This window comes from Anarrhichthys ocellatus, unplaced genomic scaffold (assembly GCF_004355925.1).
Source record: "Anarrhichthys ocellatus isolate YVR2014 unplaced genomic scaffold, GSC_Weel_1.0 scaffold6, whole genome shotgun sequence".
NCBI classification, from domain to species: Eukaryota; Metazoa; Chordata; class Actinopteri; order Perciformes; family Anarhichadidae; genus Anarrhichthys; species Anarrhichthys ocellatus.
Window position 1 is genome coordinate 7,785,352 of NW_022280036.1, and position 12,573 is coordinate 7,797,924.

The window sequence follows — 12,573 nt, forward strand, 5'->3', positions numbered from 1 at the left end:
GAAGATGTTGACGATACAGACAACTTGCAGAGTGAAACTTGCAAAGTAATTTGAAAGAGCTGAAGAGCTGGGAGCTGGGTCTAAATTATTTCGATGTAGTGGGGGTAAATGTTAAGAAAAAGGAATGATTATTTTTACAGCTGTAAATGACCATTGCTATCATCCTTCAGTATCAATATACTAAGAGAAAGTTGATATCTACTACCTGTCATCTTCATTCATCTTTTTATATTCACTCCAGTGTCATATCGCCAACTAAAAAACAGTACAGGAATGCATAGTGACTATACTCCTGTAGAGGGCACAGCTGGTCTGTAGCTTCTCTACGTCACTGTGAGTGAACGTTGTGTCCATCACAGGTCAGAAATAGCACTCTGACTTTAAGTTGAGCTGACAGATCCTAGTCAGATGAGTTAGATGATGTATAGTAATGGAGAAAATGTTAGAATGTATATTTTAACCATTTTTACAATTAATATATATTTTTCATTTATCATAACTGATAATTTTGGCTTGATTAAATCTTCTTTAAGGATTGCTGTATAAATAAGCCTTTAACAACATCTGAAAACATTAAAAACTAGAGATAGCAGGTTAATCCTGATGACTTTCATCTCACTTGTGATCCAGAACATCTTTTCCAGCGGAGATCAGTTTCCTTCCACTGATAAACGAGATACAAATTAAGCTGCTCAAACAGAGAGGAAGTGCACACCAAATTAGGTAAAGGGATAATAGTGAGGTCACATTTTTCTTAAAGTCTCTTTTCCTGATTGGCTCCTGAAGAGTAAACCCAACATTCCTCAGCAGTTCTCTGCAGCAGATTTTCCAACTGCCAACTGTGGTCATTCTCTCACCTGGAGTCTCTGCTTGCACTCAGTTCACGCTGCCTGAGACTTCTAACACATTTGAGGACTGATCGTCGACGTGTTGGTTTGGATCAGTGGAAAGATGATTGCTGCGATTGTCAGCACCTTGTTGTGTTTCTGCTCGCTCCATCCTACCTTTGGACAGGTGAGTGAACTCAATGACACAGGCTAATGCAGTTGGAATAAGTTGAACGCCCTGACACATGCTCACAAAGACAGTTCTATTTGATCTATTGAACTGATTACAATATGCCTCTTAACTATCGTGTATAGCTTGAAAGGCAAACACTGTTTAAATCTGACTATCCTTTCTTAGAACAGCTCTTACTGTGAGTGCCCTTGCTTGGCATCACAGAAAAGATTTTTGACAAAGCAAACCTTGAGTCACCTTCACTCAGCATGCAAGCTTCAGAAACAAGACCCCAGAGGCAGTGAATGGATGCACTCAATATAGCTATGCTTCAATGCAACCCTGCTAAATGTTTCCAAAAAGCCACATCTTTTGTGACTGACTCTCCGTAGGCCTTTGCATGCTTGTCTTTGTTTGTGCATGCATGTGTTACTGAGAGATGGCCATCATGCTTTACTGTGTTTATGAATGTGTGAAGTTGGTGTTTAACATTGTATTTCAGTGTTTAAAAGTGATATTAATCTGTAGATTTGATAGTACTGTACTGTCATCTTGAGCTCCAGAACTGCATGCCACCTACACACCCAGTTAAAATGAAGCCATGTGAAATGTTGCTTAGCACAGGCAGAAAGAGGCCTTTGACAACTACACTATAAACACCAGCTACCCCTCCCAGCTGACTGAAGCCTGTCCAAACCCTGGTTCTTTCCAAATCAGAAAGGTGTTTTCAGCAAATATTGACCCTTCTTACATAACCCTGGCTGGACGAAAACACTAATTGGTTGTCTGAAAACATGCATGAGAGGACAGGGCAGAAGGCGTAGAATGACGCTGTTGAAGAGGACGTGGACAGAAAACAAGTCAGAGCCACTCCCTCGTCCCTGCCGCCAATAGAAAGGGAGGTTGTAGCAAAGGTAATGTTTATGCTGAGGGCGTTCATACCCGACAGACTGACCCCGAGACTCTAAATCCACCACATCATAAAGAGCAAGTTAGCTTTTGCTGATTTCATCCCCTCTCCTAAAAGGACACATGGCAGTTACATAACTTTATGTAATGAAGCTTTTAAACATCCAGACGGGGTCATGCGTGAAAACCACATCACAAGAATAGTGAACTTTGAGAGAGTGTTCCTGTGTTTATGACTGAGTTACAGTATGGCTTTGCTTTGAGAGGAGGTCCCTGCTTGCAAATACTTACTTTGGCCAAACATACGGTGATCCTACTGCATTTACTGGCTCATATAACAGCCCAGCATCTGTACTGCAGGTCTTCAAGGGCAGTATTTCAGCCGACTCGTTTGTTTACATGCAGTGAAGCTGATTGTTTTTTCAAATTTTGTTTAGAGTCATGATTTAATTTCATCGTGTACTTTAAATTAAACCTTCTACTTGCACATTTGAGTCATAAAGCAATAGATTTTTTTTTTTTTTTTGGTTGGGTAACCTCAGGTATGAACGTTTTAGGTAATTCATTATGCACACAGTATTCTCACAAAATGAAAACATGCAGGTGTAATCTGAGGTATAATGTGGTGGCTACATTTTCAATCATAAACAGAATTGTGGTGATAAAGAAAGTGCAACATGATTGAGTGTGATAAAATGGAGAATGTGTGGTAACTATAGAAAGCTTTTTAAAGGTAAGTATTTTTTTTTGCATCTTTAACATCGTTTTGAGTCTTGTGGATGAATGGAAAGTTAGTTATCTGGCTAATACATCAACAACATCTCTGGCCTGTGGTCTTGCGTTCTCTTTTTCCATGTCGACAAATATTTATTTCTCAATTTGTAGCTTTTCTGTATTCATAAATTCAGCAAAACAGCATTCCTTTTTAAGACAACTTGTAAGAGATTATAAAAAAATTGTATTTCTGTATATCTTCAAGATCCAAATAGTAAAACTATGTATAATGCAATACACTCTTTAACGCTCCTGTGGTTCAGAAGAATATAGTGTTAACACAAATCATATGTTCTCATATCAAAATCATTGAATGAAAATGCTTACCATTATGTGGCTACACTTACTTGTAAAACATAAAAATATAGAAAATAAAAATGGGAAAATTTGACGTACTTGTCAGTGAATTATAGCTTTGAAAACGTTGTTGTGAAATATTAATCATTACTTAATGACATTGGTCATCCTCTCTATTTTTGTTCCAGGACTGTCCTAGTAGACAGGAAATACAGGGCTCTCTGAAGCAGGTCCAGAAGCTTCTCTCAACCCATGAAGCCTCGTACTTGCAGAGTCTTCGCAACCTGAAGAAGAAAATAAACTTGTTGCAGAGCAGCACTGGGAAGACGATCGCAAGACCCATCAACAGTAAGCAAAACCCTCAGAAAGACAGATTTATTCAAATGTTAGATGTGGAAATATATCGGCCTTTCTGGTTCTTTATCACCTTCAGGTACCTGCCCGAAACTGGACGCGCCCATCAATGGAAGGAAACTCGGCAAGTCACACGGCGTGGGCCATGAGGTTCACGTTGTGTGTGACCCTGGTTATGAACTTGTGGGATCAGAGAGCAGGGTTTGTCAGGAGAGCTTGACCTGGAGCGTCCAGCAGCCTACCTGCCGAGGTGACAGACTGCCTCCTCCTCATCCTCTTCCCACCAGAATCTCTCCTCTTCGTCACCCTGACTATCCCTCATCCTGTTATCTAACCCACTGATCACTACAACCCTGTCATCGTCCTTTTGTAACCTTCCCCTCTCCTCCTCTCTATTGCCATTCCTCTTTTTGTGCTTCATGCTTGTCACCAACGTTTTTCTGTGTAGAGATACATTTCATGTGTGACCCATGATCATATTTCCTCTTTATATACACTGGATGTTGTCCAGAGAGCTTATTGAATGCTGCGACATGTGATATTCCAACCTGCATGTCCTCTGACAGCTCACTGACTTTAAGATAACAGCTCAAAGGCTGTTTGATCAAGACAGGGTTTCCTATACTAACATTAACTCATCTGCTCCATTGTTTCCTTATTCACTCTCTAACTTGCATATGCAATGATATCACATCCTCTGATCTTCATGCATCAAAGATATTCGGTTGCATATGTCCTTGTATCTCGAGAAGGTTCAAATGTAGCAATGTAGTCTCCTTCTACAACCTTCCTGTCTGTCTTTTCCCTCAGATGTCAATGAGTGTGCGTCCTCTCCGTGCCTGAATGGCGGGACATGTGTGGATGAAGTGAACCAGTTCTCTTGTGTCTGTGCCAAAGGCTGGGCCGGAGTGACCTGTCAGAGCCCCGTGCCAACATGTAAGTATAAAGCTGTAGTGCAGTTCAGATACCTGGGGTTTGGCCCTCGGGTTGCACCAAATGTTTTGATAACTTATTATTAGCAGATGCATATTACAAATAAACATACAAGACAGCCCTTTACTGCAGAGCATATTTTTATAGGCTAGTATCCAAATCCTCCCTGTCTGCTCAAGGTGATTTCATTGACCAGTTGTTCTCATGGGTTCATGTTGACGAATCAGGTAAAAACGATATATCGACTCCTACACTGTATTTTTGAGGTCAATATCAATATTTGAGCATTTAGAAATTCGGATAATGTCTGATGATGATATATTGCCTTTTTTATTTACATAAAAACCTAATATAGTCAAACATTTTAGAATGATTCATTAAATTACTTAAGTAAATCATTTGACAATAACATGTACAGAATACGACAGTAGACACAAAAAAATGACTTGACATCACATGTTATATGTGTATTAAGACTAAGTGATACAAACATCTTCACATGGTGATTTTGACCCAATTCCTGTGTACAATATAATTGTCCCAAACCTTGCAAAAAAAGATTTAAAGACAGCCCACCTGTTCAACAACCCCAATTGAATTACATGAATCAAAAACATACAAATGTTGCATTTTGGAGGCCATTTTGGTCATGACATGATGTTGAATTTGCAAATAGATTATGGCATAGATTATCTGCACATGGGATTAAATCTGTCATTGGACTGAAAAACTTTGAAATAACTGCAAATATTACAGTAGAGAATGAAAACACTTACTATTTCTCTTTTTTGTCTTTCTCATTCAGTCTTTGTCACCATGACAAACACTTCTGCCGCCACCTCCCCAGCCATTGCGGCGGCTGCCACCCTGCCGGCTGCCACCATGGGGCCTTTTGTTCGTCCATCACGCTGCACTATAATGCAGGGGACCACCCACTGCACCTGTGAGCCAGGATACACCATCTCTGGCAGGGACAGCAACACTTGCACTGGTAGGACTAATACCTCCCCTGTAACCATTTCTTTCCCCATGTGGAATGCTAACTGTGTGTGCGTGTTCTTCACATTTAGATATAGATGAATGTGAGCTGTTCCATAATGGCCAGGCTGGGAGACTGTGTTTACACGCTTGTGTTAACACACCTGGAGGCTACCGCTGTTCATGTCCTATCGGATACAATGTGACCCGCGATGGACGCAGCTGTAAAGGTATGTTTTTCTTTTTCTGTATTTGTTGTCACTTTTCATTTTCTTAATTTCAAAGTTTTCCACAAGATAGTTTCCGATATTCCCCCTACTAGCCAGGGGCCAATTAAAGATGAGTAAGTGAGGAGAAAGCAAGCAGTTAATGGTGTCCCAAATAACCTTTCTGTATGTGTAAATGTCTTACTGTATTTATGTTTCCTCACAGACATTGATGAGTGTGCCACCAGACAAAACAACTGCACAAAGGACCAAATGTGCATTAACACGCACGGTGGTTTCCAGTGTGTCCGTGTGGACTGCCCCAAAATCCCTAATGCTACATATGTCAAGACGTCGCCTATGTAAGCATCCAAAACAGGTTACCTCCCCAATGTAGAAATAATAGTGATTTTTTGTGCTTGAATAAGTAGATATGGGGATGCAGTTTTAGACCACATATGAACTTTGACACTAGTCTGACTCCATAGATTAAAAAGCGTTTCTCACTCCTGGATTAACTCTTTTTCCAGGCGTTGTGAACGTAACCCCTGTCCTGTGGACAACAAGGCATGTTCCCAGACACCAAACTCCTACTCCTACCATTACATGGCTATCGTGTCCAACCTGTCAGCTCCTCGTGTCATGTTCAGGGTCTCAGCATTACGTCCAATTGGAGACACGCTTCGCTTCTCCCTGCTGGGGGGAAGGCAAGCTCGGCGCCACTTCACAGTTCAGCGTTCAGACCGTGTGACAGGTCAGCTGATGCTGGTGAGCCCAGTGCAGGGCCCTGCCACACTGGAAGCAGAAGTGGAGATGAGCGAGCTGGAGAGACGAGTCCACCTGGGGAGGTACATCACCAAAGTCACCATGTTTGTTTCCCAGTATGAGTTCTAGAGTGAAGGATGAAGGTGGAAACATACAGCACAAAGGCCAAACAGAAGTCTGGTTTGGATTTAATTAAGAACTATTGACAATCTGATGTTTTGTGGTGACTATCTTTAAAGTGTGCTGTTGCTAAATAAGTTGCTGCAGCCAAGTCTCAAACCTGTAGTGAAGTCATCATCAACGAGCATACTGACTCTAAAGTGATGGAAGGATAAACACCTGTCTTGCACAGCTGCGTGCAATACATGTTTTAGAATATGGGTTCTGAGTGATGTATCTTTGGGTTGATTTAGCTAAAAGAGCAAGAGTTTTGTATGGATAAACTGAAACATATTTATTGCACAAATATAGAAATGAGTTTCGGAGATATAAAAAGTGAATGACGTGATGTAGCAAAGAGGGAAACAGCTTTCAACTGGAGGAACTAGAAAATGTGGACAGTCCATCTTGAAAGAAAGTGCTATTTTTGTAATTGACAGTCCTGCTATGTTGACATTTATATAATCTATACTGGACTTGTAGTCATGACATATGAAGATTTTGTAATTCTCTTTAAGATCATGTTTTATTTATATTCTGGTTTCAGTACAACTATAATACAATCATTAAAACACCATAACCTGAAAGAGTTGAGATTTTTATTTGCAAAAGCATAAAATGTTACCTTGTGCAATATGCTGTAATAATATATACATATAAATATATATACAGTATATATATATACAAGCAATGATATATGTGAGCAGTGGTTGTTTGGAAAAACCTTCAGTTCTCGCTGTATACAGAGCAGTGCTGTTCAGCAGAAAGCCAAAGACAGGCTGCTCAAAGAGCCACTGTGTTCTTACAGTGCATGAATAACTTTAACTTTTAAATCTGAAAAACAAGTACACACAGAAAAAGGCACATGCACGTAAGATACGTGTGATGACTTTCCCTTCATGGGGAGGTGTATATTTGGAAAAATCGTGGCATTTTCGTGAAGTGTGTCACTTCTGCGCTGTATACCAGACATCTAGTATCTACTCCTTGGCATTACACAACTGTCACAAAAGTGCATCTGTGGATAGAGAGGCAAAGTGTAGGTTCACTGGAGACAAACAGGATGTCTTCAGTTGCAGAGGAGGCTCCATACTGTGGCTGAGACTCACTGAGGACACAGTTGAAGGGGCGGGAGAGCTTTAGCCACAGGATCCTAAAACGAGATTGCTCGCTGAGTGAAGAAAAAAGATGCTTAGCGATAGGGAGGCAGACAGAGAGTGATGGCTGAATAGAGAGGGCTGAATAGAAGACGATTCACTCCAGCCAGCCAGTCACTGGCTGAGGGGTGCAGGCTGAATTAAAAACTGCTGTCTTTATTACCGCAGCAGAATAGACCTCTCACTGTTCTTAAGTCCATTGCTGCCAATTCGGTCTTAATGAAAGAATAAGCCATGGAGGAGGTGAATTGGGAGGCCGTTCTTTAGTCTGTCCCTCAGGGATCCACAAGAGGTGTGGATTCAGTATCCAAAGTTTACTCCTTTTCTACTCCTGTCACCCCATAAAACCCGAATACAACTCCCTCTATTCATCTGCAGCTTATACCCTTTATGCGATTTTTGCTCTGCGTTATTTGTGTGAGGTCCAGCCCAGTGCACAACAGCAATCTTTAAAAATGTATACAAACTGGACTCTGAGAAAGTCTGCCTCTCTGAGAGCACCTGGTCTGAAATCTGGTATTTTGTCCGTGCTGTTTCACTTTTCACCCCTCACTGTCCTCTTTTCCTCCCCACCTCTACCTCATCATGTTACATTCACCATCTCATCCTTCTATCCCCACTCCTCTATTGCCATTACCCTTTCTCTACTGCTCTCTCCAATGTGGCTGAGTCACACCGCACAGATAAAAACCCTAATGAGTGCTGGCAGTGTGTACAGAGACTGAAATCAATATCCTGATCTCAGACTGGTTTTGAGGTACGGTCATAAGAAACCAGCACACACTCTTTGACAGCAGGTTGGGTTATCACTGGTACTTACTTTTGAAAGGGAATACCTCAGTCTCCTCTGAAGTTTGATGGAACAAAGGAGAGTGTTACTGGGTCTACTGAGGCTCCAAAGAGTGCCGACAGGACTCCAGTCAGTTTGGCTCTGGGCCATTTAATGTGGGCATGCAGGTGAGGGGAGGAAGGAAGGAGAGGAGATAGTAGGCATGCCAGTAGTGCCACTGTTGCTGTTGTCAGGGAAGCTAAACTCCCTTGCGCTGCAAATTGCAGGACGTGAGGATAGGGTAGCCCATTTGAATCCTACATCACAAACCCGATCTGCTATTGCATCATTAAAACACTTCCGTTTTCTTTCTCTCTCTGTCTGTAACCATTCTCTCGCTAAGTGTCATTACAAACGAAAACTTGCGTTTTTGTGCACGTTTTCAAACCATGGTGTTACACTGCCCCCTGCTGCTCCCAGAGGAGACGTGCTGCCTCTCCTTTCAAACTGATGTGTTTGTTTCATCGCTTTTGAGTGTGTTGCTGCAGTTTGTAACACACAAAGTGGCAAAAAGACCCCATTCACATTTTATGGAAAGACTAAGATTTTACATTAAGTTAAATTTTGGGTGTGGGAATATTTGTTAGGACTGATATTTGTATTGATACAGTTTTGAAAAGAAGATACTGCTGGATATATTATATAAGATTGAGTATATGAAAGGTCATATGAAACATCACAGACAGGAACATTGTGGAACATGTGTTTGCATCTTCAAAGTGATGCAAAACTTCAGTCCACCAGGGATGTTGTGATATACTGTATATTGACATAACTGTGATATTTAAAAAAATAAAATATTGATATTATGTTCATAAAACACAAAAGATAAACTTGTGCAAATCTCTGTACGAAAGATCCTGTCTTTCACACACAGCGAAGACTGCATCAGCTTTGTTTGTTTGTTGTTTGTGACTCATTATTTTATTTTTTTATCCAGCAAAATGGCTTTAAAAACTGTTGATAAACAACAATAAAGGCATCTCAAAGAATTGCTGATACAGTGCAGTCGAAACCTATTAGGGAAGTGATTTTATAGTTTGGGCTGTACTCGAGCTCTTTCAAACAACAAGCATTGCTGATGGCAGAATGCAACACATTCTACACACAGGTTGGGTTAAACCTTAAAAATGAGTCAGCACTTTAAAGTTGGCGTTACCTATCAAATCCATGAGCTGAAGTACAGTGCCAGTAAAACAACAGAGTGTCAGTGTCATAATACTTATATATATATATATATATATATATATATGTATAATATGCACGGGCCCACTGGAAACAGGCCCAAGGAGTCAAGGCCCCTCTATATGCCAGACCCCAAGTCACGCTGTGTGTATTGTTGTTAGAGTGTATCCTTTTTTCACAGAAACACATTTTGGCATGTCACAGTAACAAAAGCACAGACGTAAATAATATCAATGATGGCTGAATGCCATTAAGCTGCTCTAGTTTCAGGGTCCTGGTATTGTGCATGCTGGCTCACCATCACACTGTTATGGATCACTGGGAAACTTGAATTGAACAGAGCCATCGCTAATATTATCAACACCTATGCTTTTCCTACTATGACTAAGTCGAAATGTCTGCTGAGAAAATGGCATCCTTGGAATGGAATGGACACTTCACAGGAAAGCTGGTAAAAAACAACATGGTTCCAACAATGACTGCAAACGTTCTCAACACTTCTCCAACACTTCTCAACATTGTGGATTCTGACATTTTCCCTATTTACAGTTACCCGTCTTTGCATCGGCTGTTAATACTAATCAAACAGTCTACCATTGATATGTGAATAAATCAAGTTATGGTGATTATCGTGGCTCAGAATGTGAGAAAGCATGTTTATTAACAATAACATTCCCACTGATACACCAACACTTTCTCAAAGCATTTATTTCGGGGGAATTGTCTCCATGGTAGCGATGCTTTGAATATCTAACAGGGACTTGTGAAGGAGCCCTTAACGTCTCTCTGACTGTGTCCTTTCCTCGACCATGTGTAACTGTCAGTGAGGACAAGGACAGGTCTGTTACGTTCATGACTAAATCTGATATACAAGTGGCCTCTTTTATTTTCATCTTTGAGGCTATGTTGATGTGATGAATGAGCATGTTGGCTTGCAGCTTAAATTCTTTAACATCGCTGTTCACAAATGAGAAACTTTTGTTCCCAGGTCTTCGTGCACATACAGAGTAAAATCAGTCAATTGAATGGGTGTTGCTGTGACTGGCTGCACTGTATGTAACAACAGTGTTCTTATTGATGATTGCCCTCAAGTATCTTTTGTCACTGTCCACATTGATCTCTATCTATGATTTTAAACTACTTGAAGACTGACATAAATTGCACATAATATGTTGCAGTATCGAGCTGTCATCCTTACCCTCATCATATGGCGCTGTCTAAGAAACTGTGCTGTGCAAAAGTTACCCCCAAATAAGTGATCGTTACTTTTCATTAAAGATCACTGGCCCCATGCAATCACTTACGATGTGAGAGGAAGGTGCACAATTGAGTGGGTCTGAACATATCCCTGTAAATTAAATGAAGTCACACCACAAGTTCAACTAGACGCTCAATGGCTGAACTCTGCTGGGACATCATTAACAGTTTTGTGGTCAGAGGCCTGGCTATATTTTCCGCACCATGGTGCAGTGTGTCACTCACTGTCAGATCACGTGTGAGCAGTACACTTGGTGTCCAAACATGCCTACCCACAGGATACAAGTTAGGTGATGATTGGTGGGCAAATTAATAGTTGGGTGGGAAATTTTGTGAACTTATTCTGTTTCAAGCAGGGTTTGTGAGAACTGACACCCTGCAATGAAATAAGAAAACAGACGACAATCATAACCGATGAATACTGTAATTATGAAGAACGGTCCATTACAATAGACAGAATTATTCTTTGCAGTGTTATAAATATGCAAAAAGAGTTTTCGTTTTAAAAATTCAAATCTCCCCCACTGATGTAGAAAAGATAACAACAGAGTAGAAGAGAAAGGATACCTGTTGATGCTGCTGCGGTTTGTATCGATGTTTATGCTATTGTCTTATTATTATTATTATTGTTATTATTATTCAGTGTGTTTTGTTTTCCATCTTATTTTTCTTGCTTTTATATTCAATCTATTTATATTCTCCCCCTTCTTAAAGCACTTTGTGCTGCAATACTTGCATGAAAAGTGCTATATACAAATAAAGATTATTAATGTACAGTAATTATTATTATTATTATTATTACACAGAGCTATTGCAAAACAATATACACACATATCTCAATTTGACTTTAAGGTACAATATAGTTAGTGCTCTTAGCATTTACAGCTCCAGGCTTGTGACGTCAAGCTGCTGTCAGGCCACTGACCTGCCCTATAAAGGACACAACACCAGAGCACTCAGCTGGTAGGGGGGCTGACCGCGGTCTACACAGAGAAACAGCACGGGCAGGTGAGATACAATGATATCCAGAAATATGTTTGAGAGACATGTGTTTGTGAGTGAGAGAGAGAGAGAGAGAGAGAGAGAGAGAGAGAGAGAGAGAGAGAGAGAGAGACCAACAGGTAGGGCAAGCTTTAAAAACTTGTATTTTAATTCATGCAATTTATACATTTCTTTTCATTTTCCGTATAAAATGTCCATTGATGACATGTGGTGACTGCCTGGCTGTGTGGGGTGGCTATCCATTTTCAGACAAAAACTATTCAAACTACAGAGAGTTAATGACAGTTAATCCCATTGTATTGTCAAATTATTAAGTCTTCTTTCTGTTTGACCAAATAAGTTTCTTAAGATGTTTTTCCAGATCCACCGGATTTCAGCACCACAGTGTTGTACAGCAGCAGCCGCTCTTCTTGTGTGATGTATCATTATTTCATTTTGATTTGAATATACTGTACAACTAAAATATTACTAGAAGCTGAAAAAAGTCTTTAAAACTCTTATGGTGCCCACCTCAGCAACTGAAGGATCAACATTTTTCTCCATTGCTCATCCATCTCCTACTGAGGAGTGGCAATTGTGTGTTCATTGGGTCAGTCATGCTGCAGAGATTAGAGTCTTTATACAGTAACATTTATAGATGGAGCTTAACCAACAAATCTCACACAGATGCAATACAATGCAAGGGGCTGGATTCAGAGACTGCTGAAGCATTGCATTGGAAGACACACCATGCATGCAGTAATGTGTATAGATAACTGCATTTTACTCA

General features: G+C 40.4%; 1 protein-coding gene across 1 annotated transcript; it reads left to right on the top strand.

Moving 5' to 3' along the window:
* The first annotated feature begins 884 nt into the window (after window positions 1-884).
* On the top strand, window positions 885-6,961 carry LOC116383143 (fibulin-7). The gene is made up of 8 exons (XM_031846739.1): window positions 885-1,014; window positions 3,168-3,327; window positions 3,413-3,583; window positions 4,144-4,269; window positions 5,072-5,257; window positions 5,337-5,474; window positions 5,677-5,812; window positions 5,981-6,961. Exons 1-8 carry the CDS (start codon window positions 952-954, stop codon window positions 6,342-6,344), a joined length of 1,344 nt encoding a protein of 447 aa, XP_031702599.1. The 5' UTR covers window positions 885-951; the 3' UTR covers window positions 6,345-6,961.
* Window positions 6,962-12,573: the final 5,612 nt, after the last annotated feature.

What these genes read in the sequence shown, in the direction of transcription:
- LOC116383143 (XM_031846739.1), top strand. Translation starts at nt 952, where the DNA reads ATGATTGCTGCGATTGTCAGCACCTTGTTGTGTTTCTGCTCGCTCCAT. An exon ending in TCCATCCTACCTTTGGACAG is followed by an intron (nt 1,015 to 3,167) that starts GTGAGTGAACTC and finishes TTTTTGTTCCAG; the next exon opens with GACTGTCCTAGTAGACAGGA. An exon ending in GATCGCAAGACCCATCAACA is followed by an intron (nt 3,328 to 3,412) that starts GTAAGCAAAACC and finishes TATCACCTTCAG; the next exon opens with GTACCTGCCCGAAACTGGAC.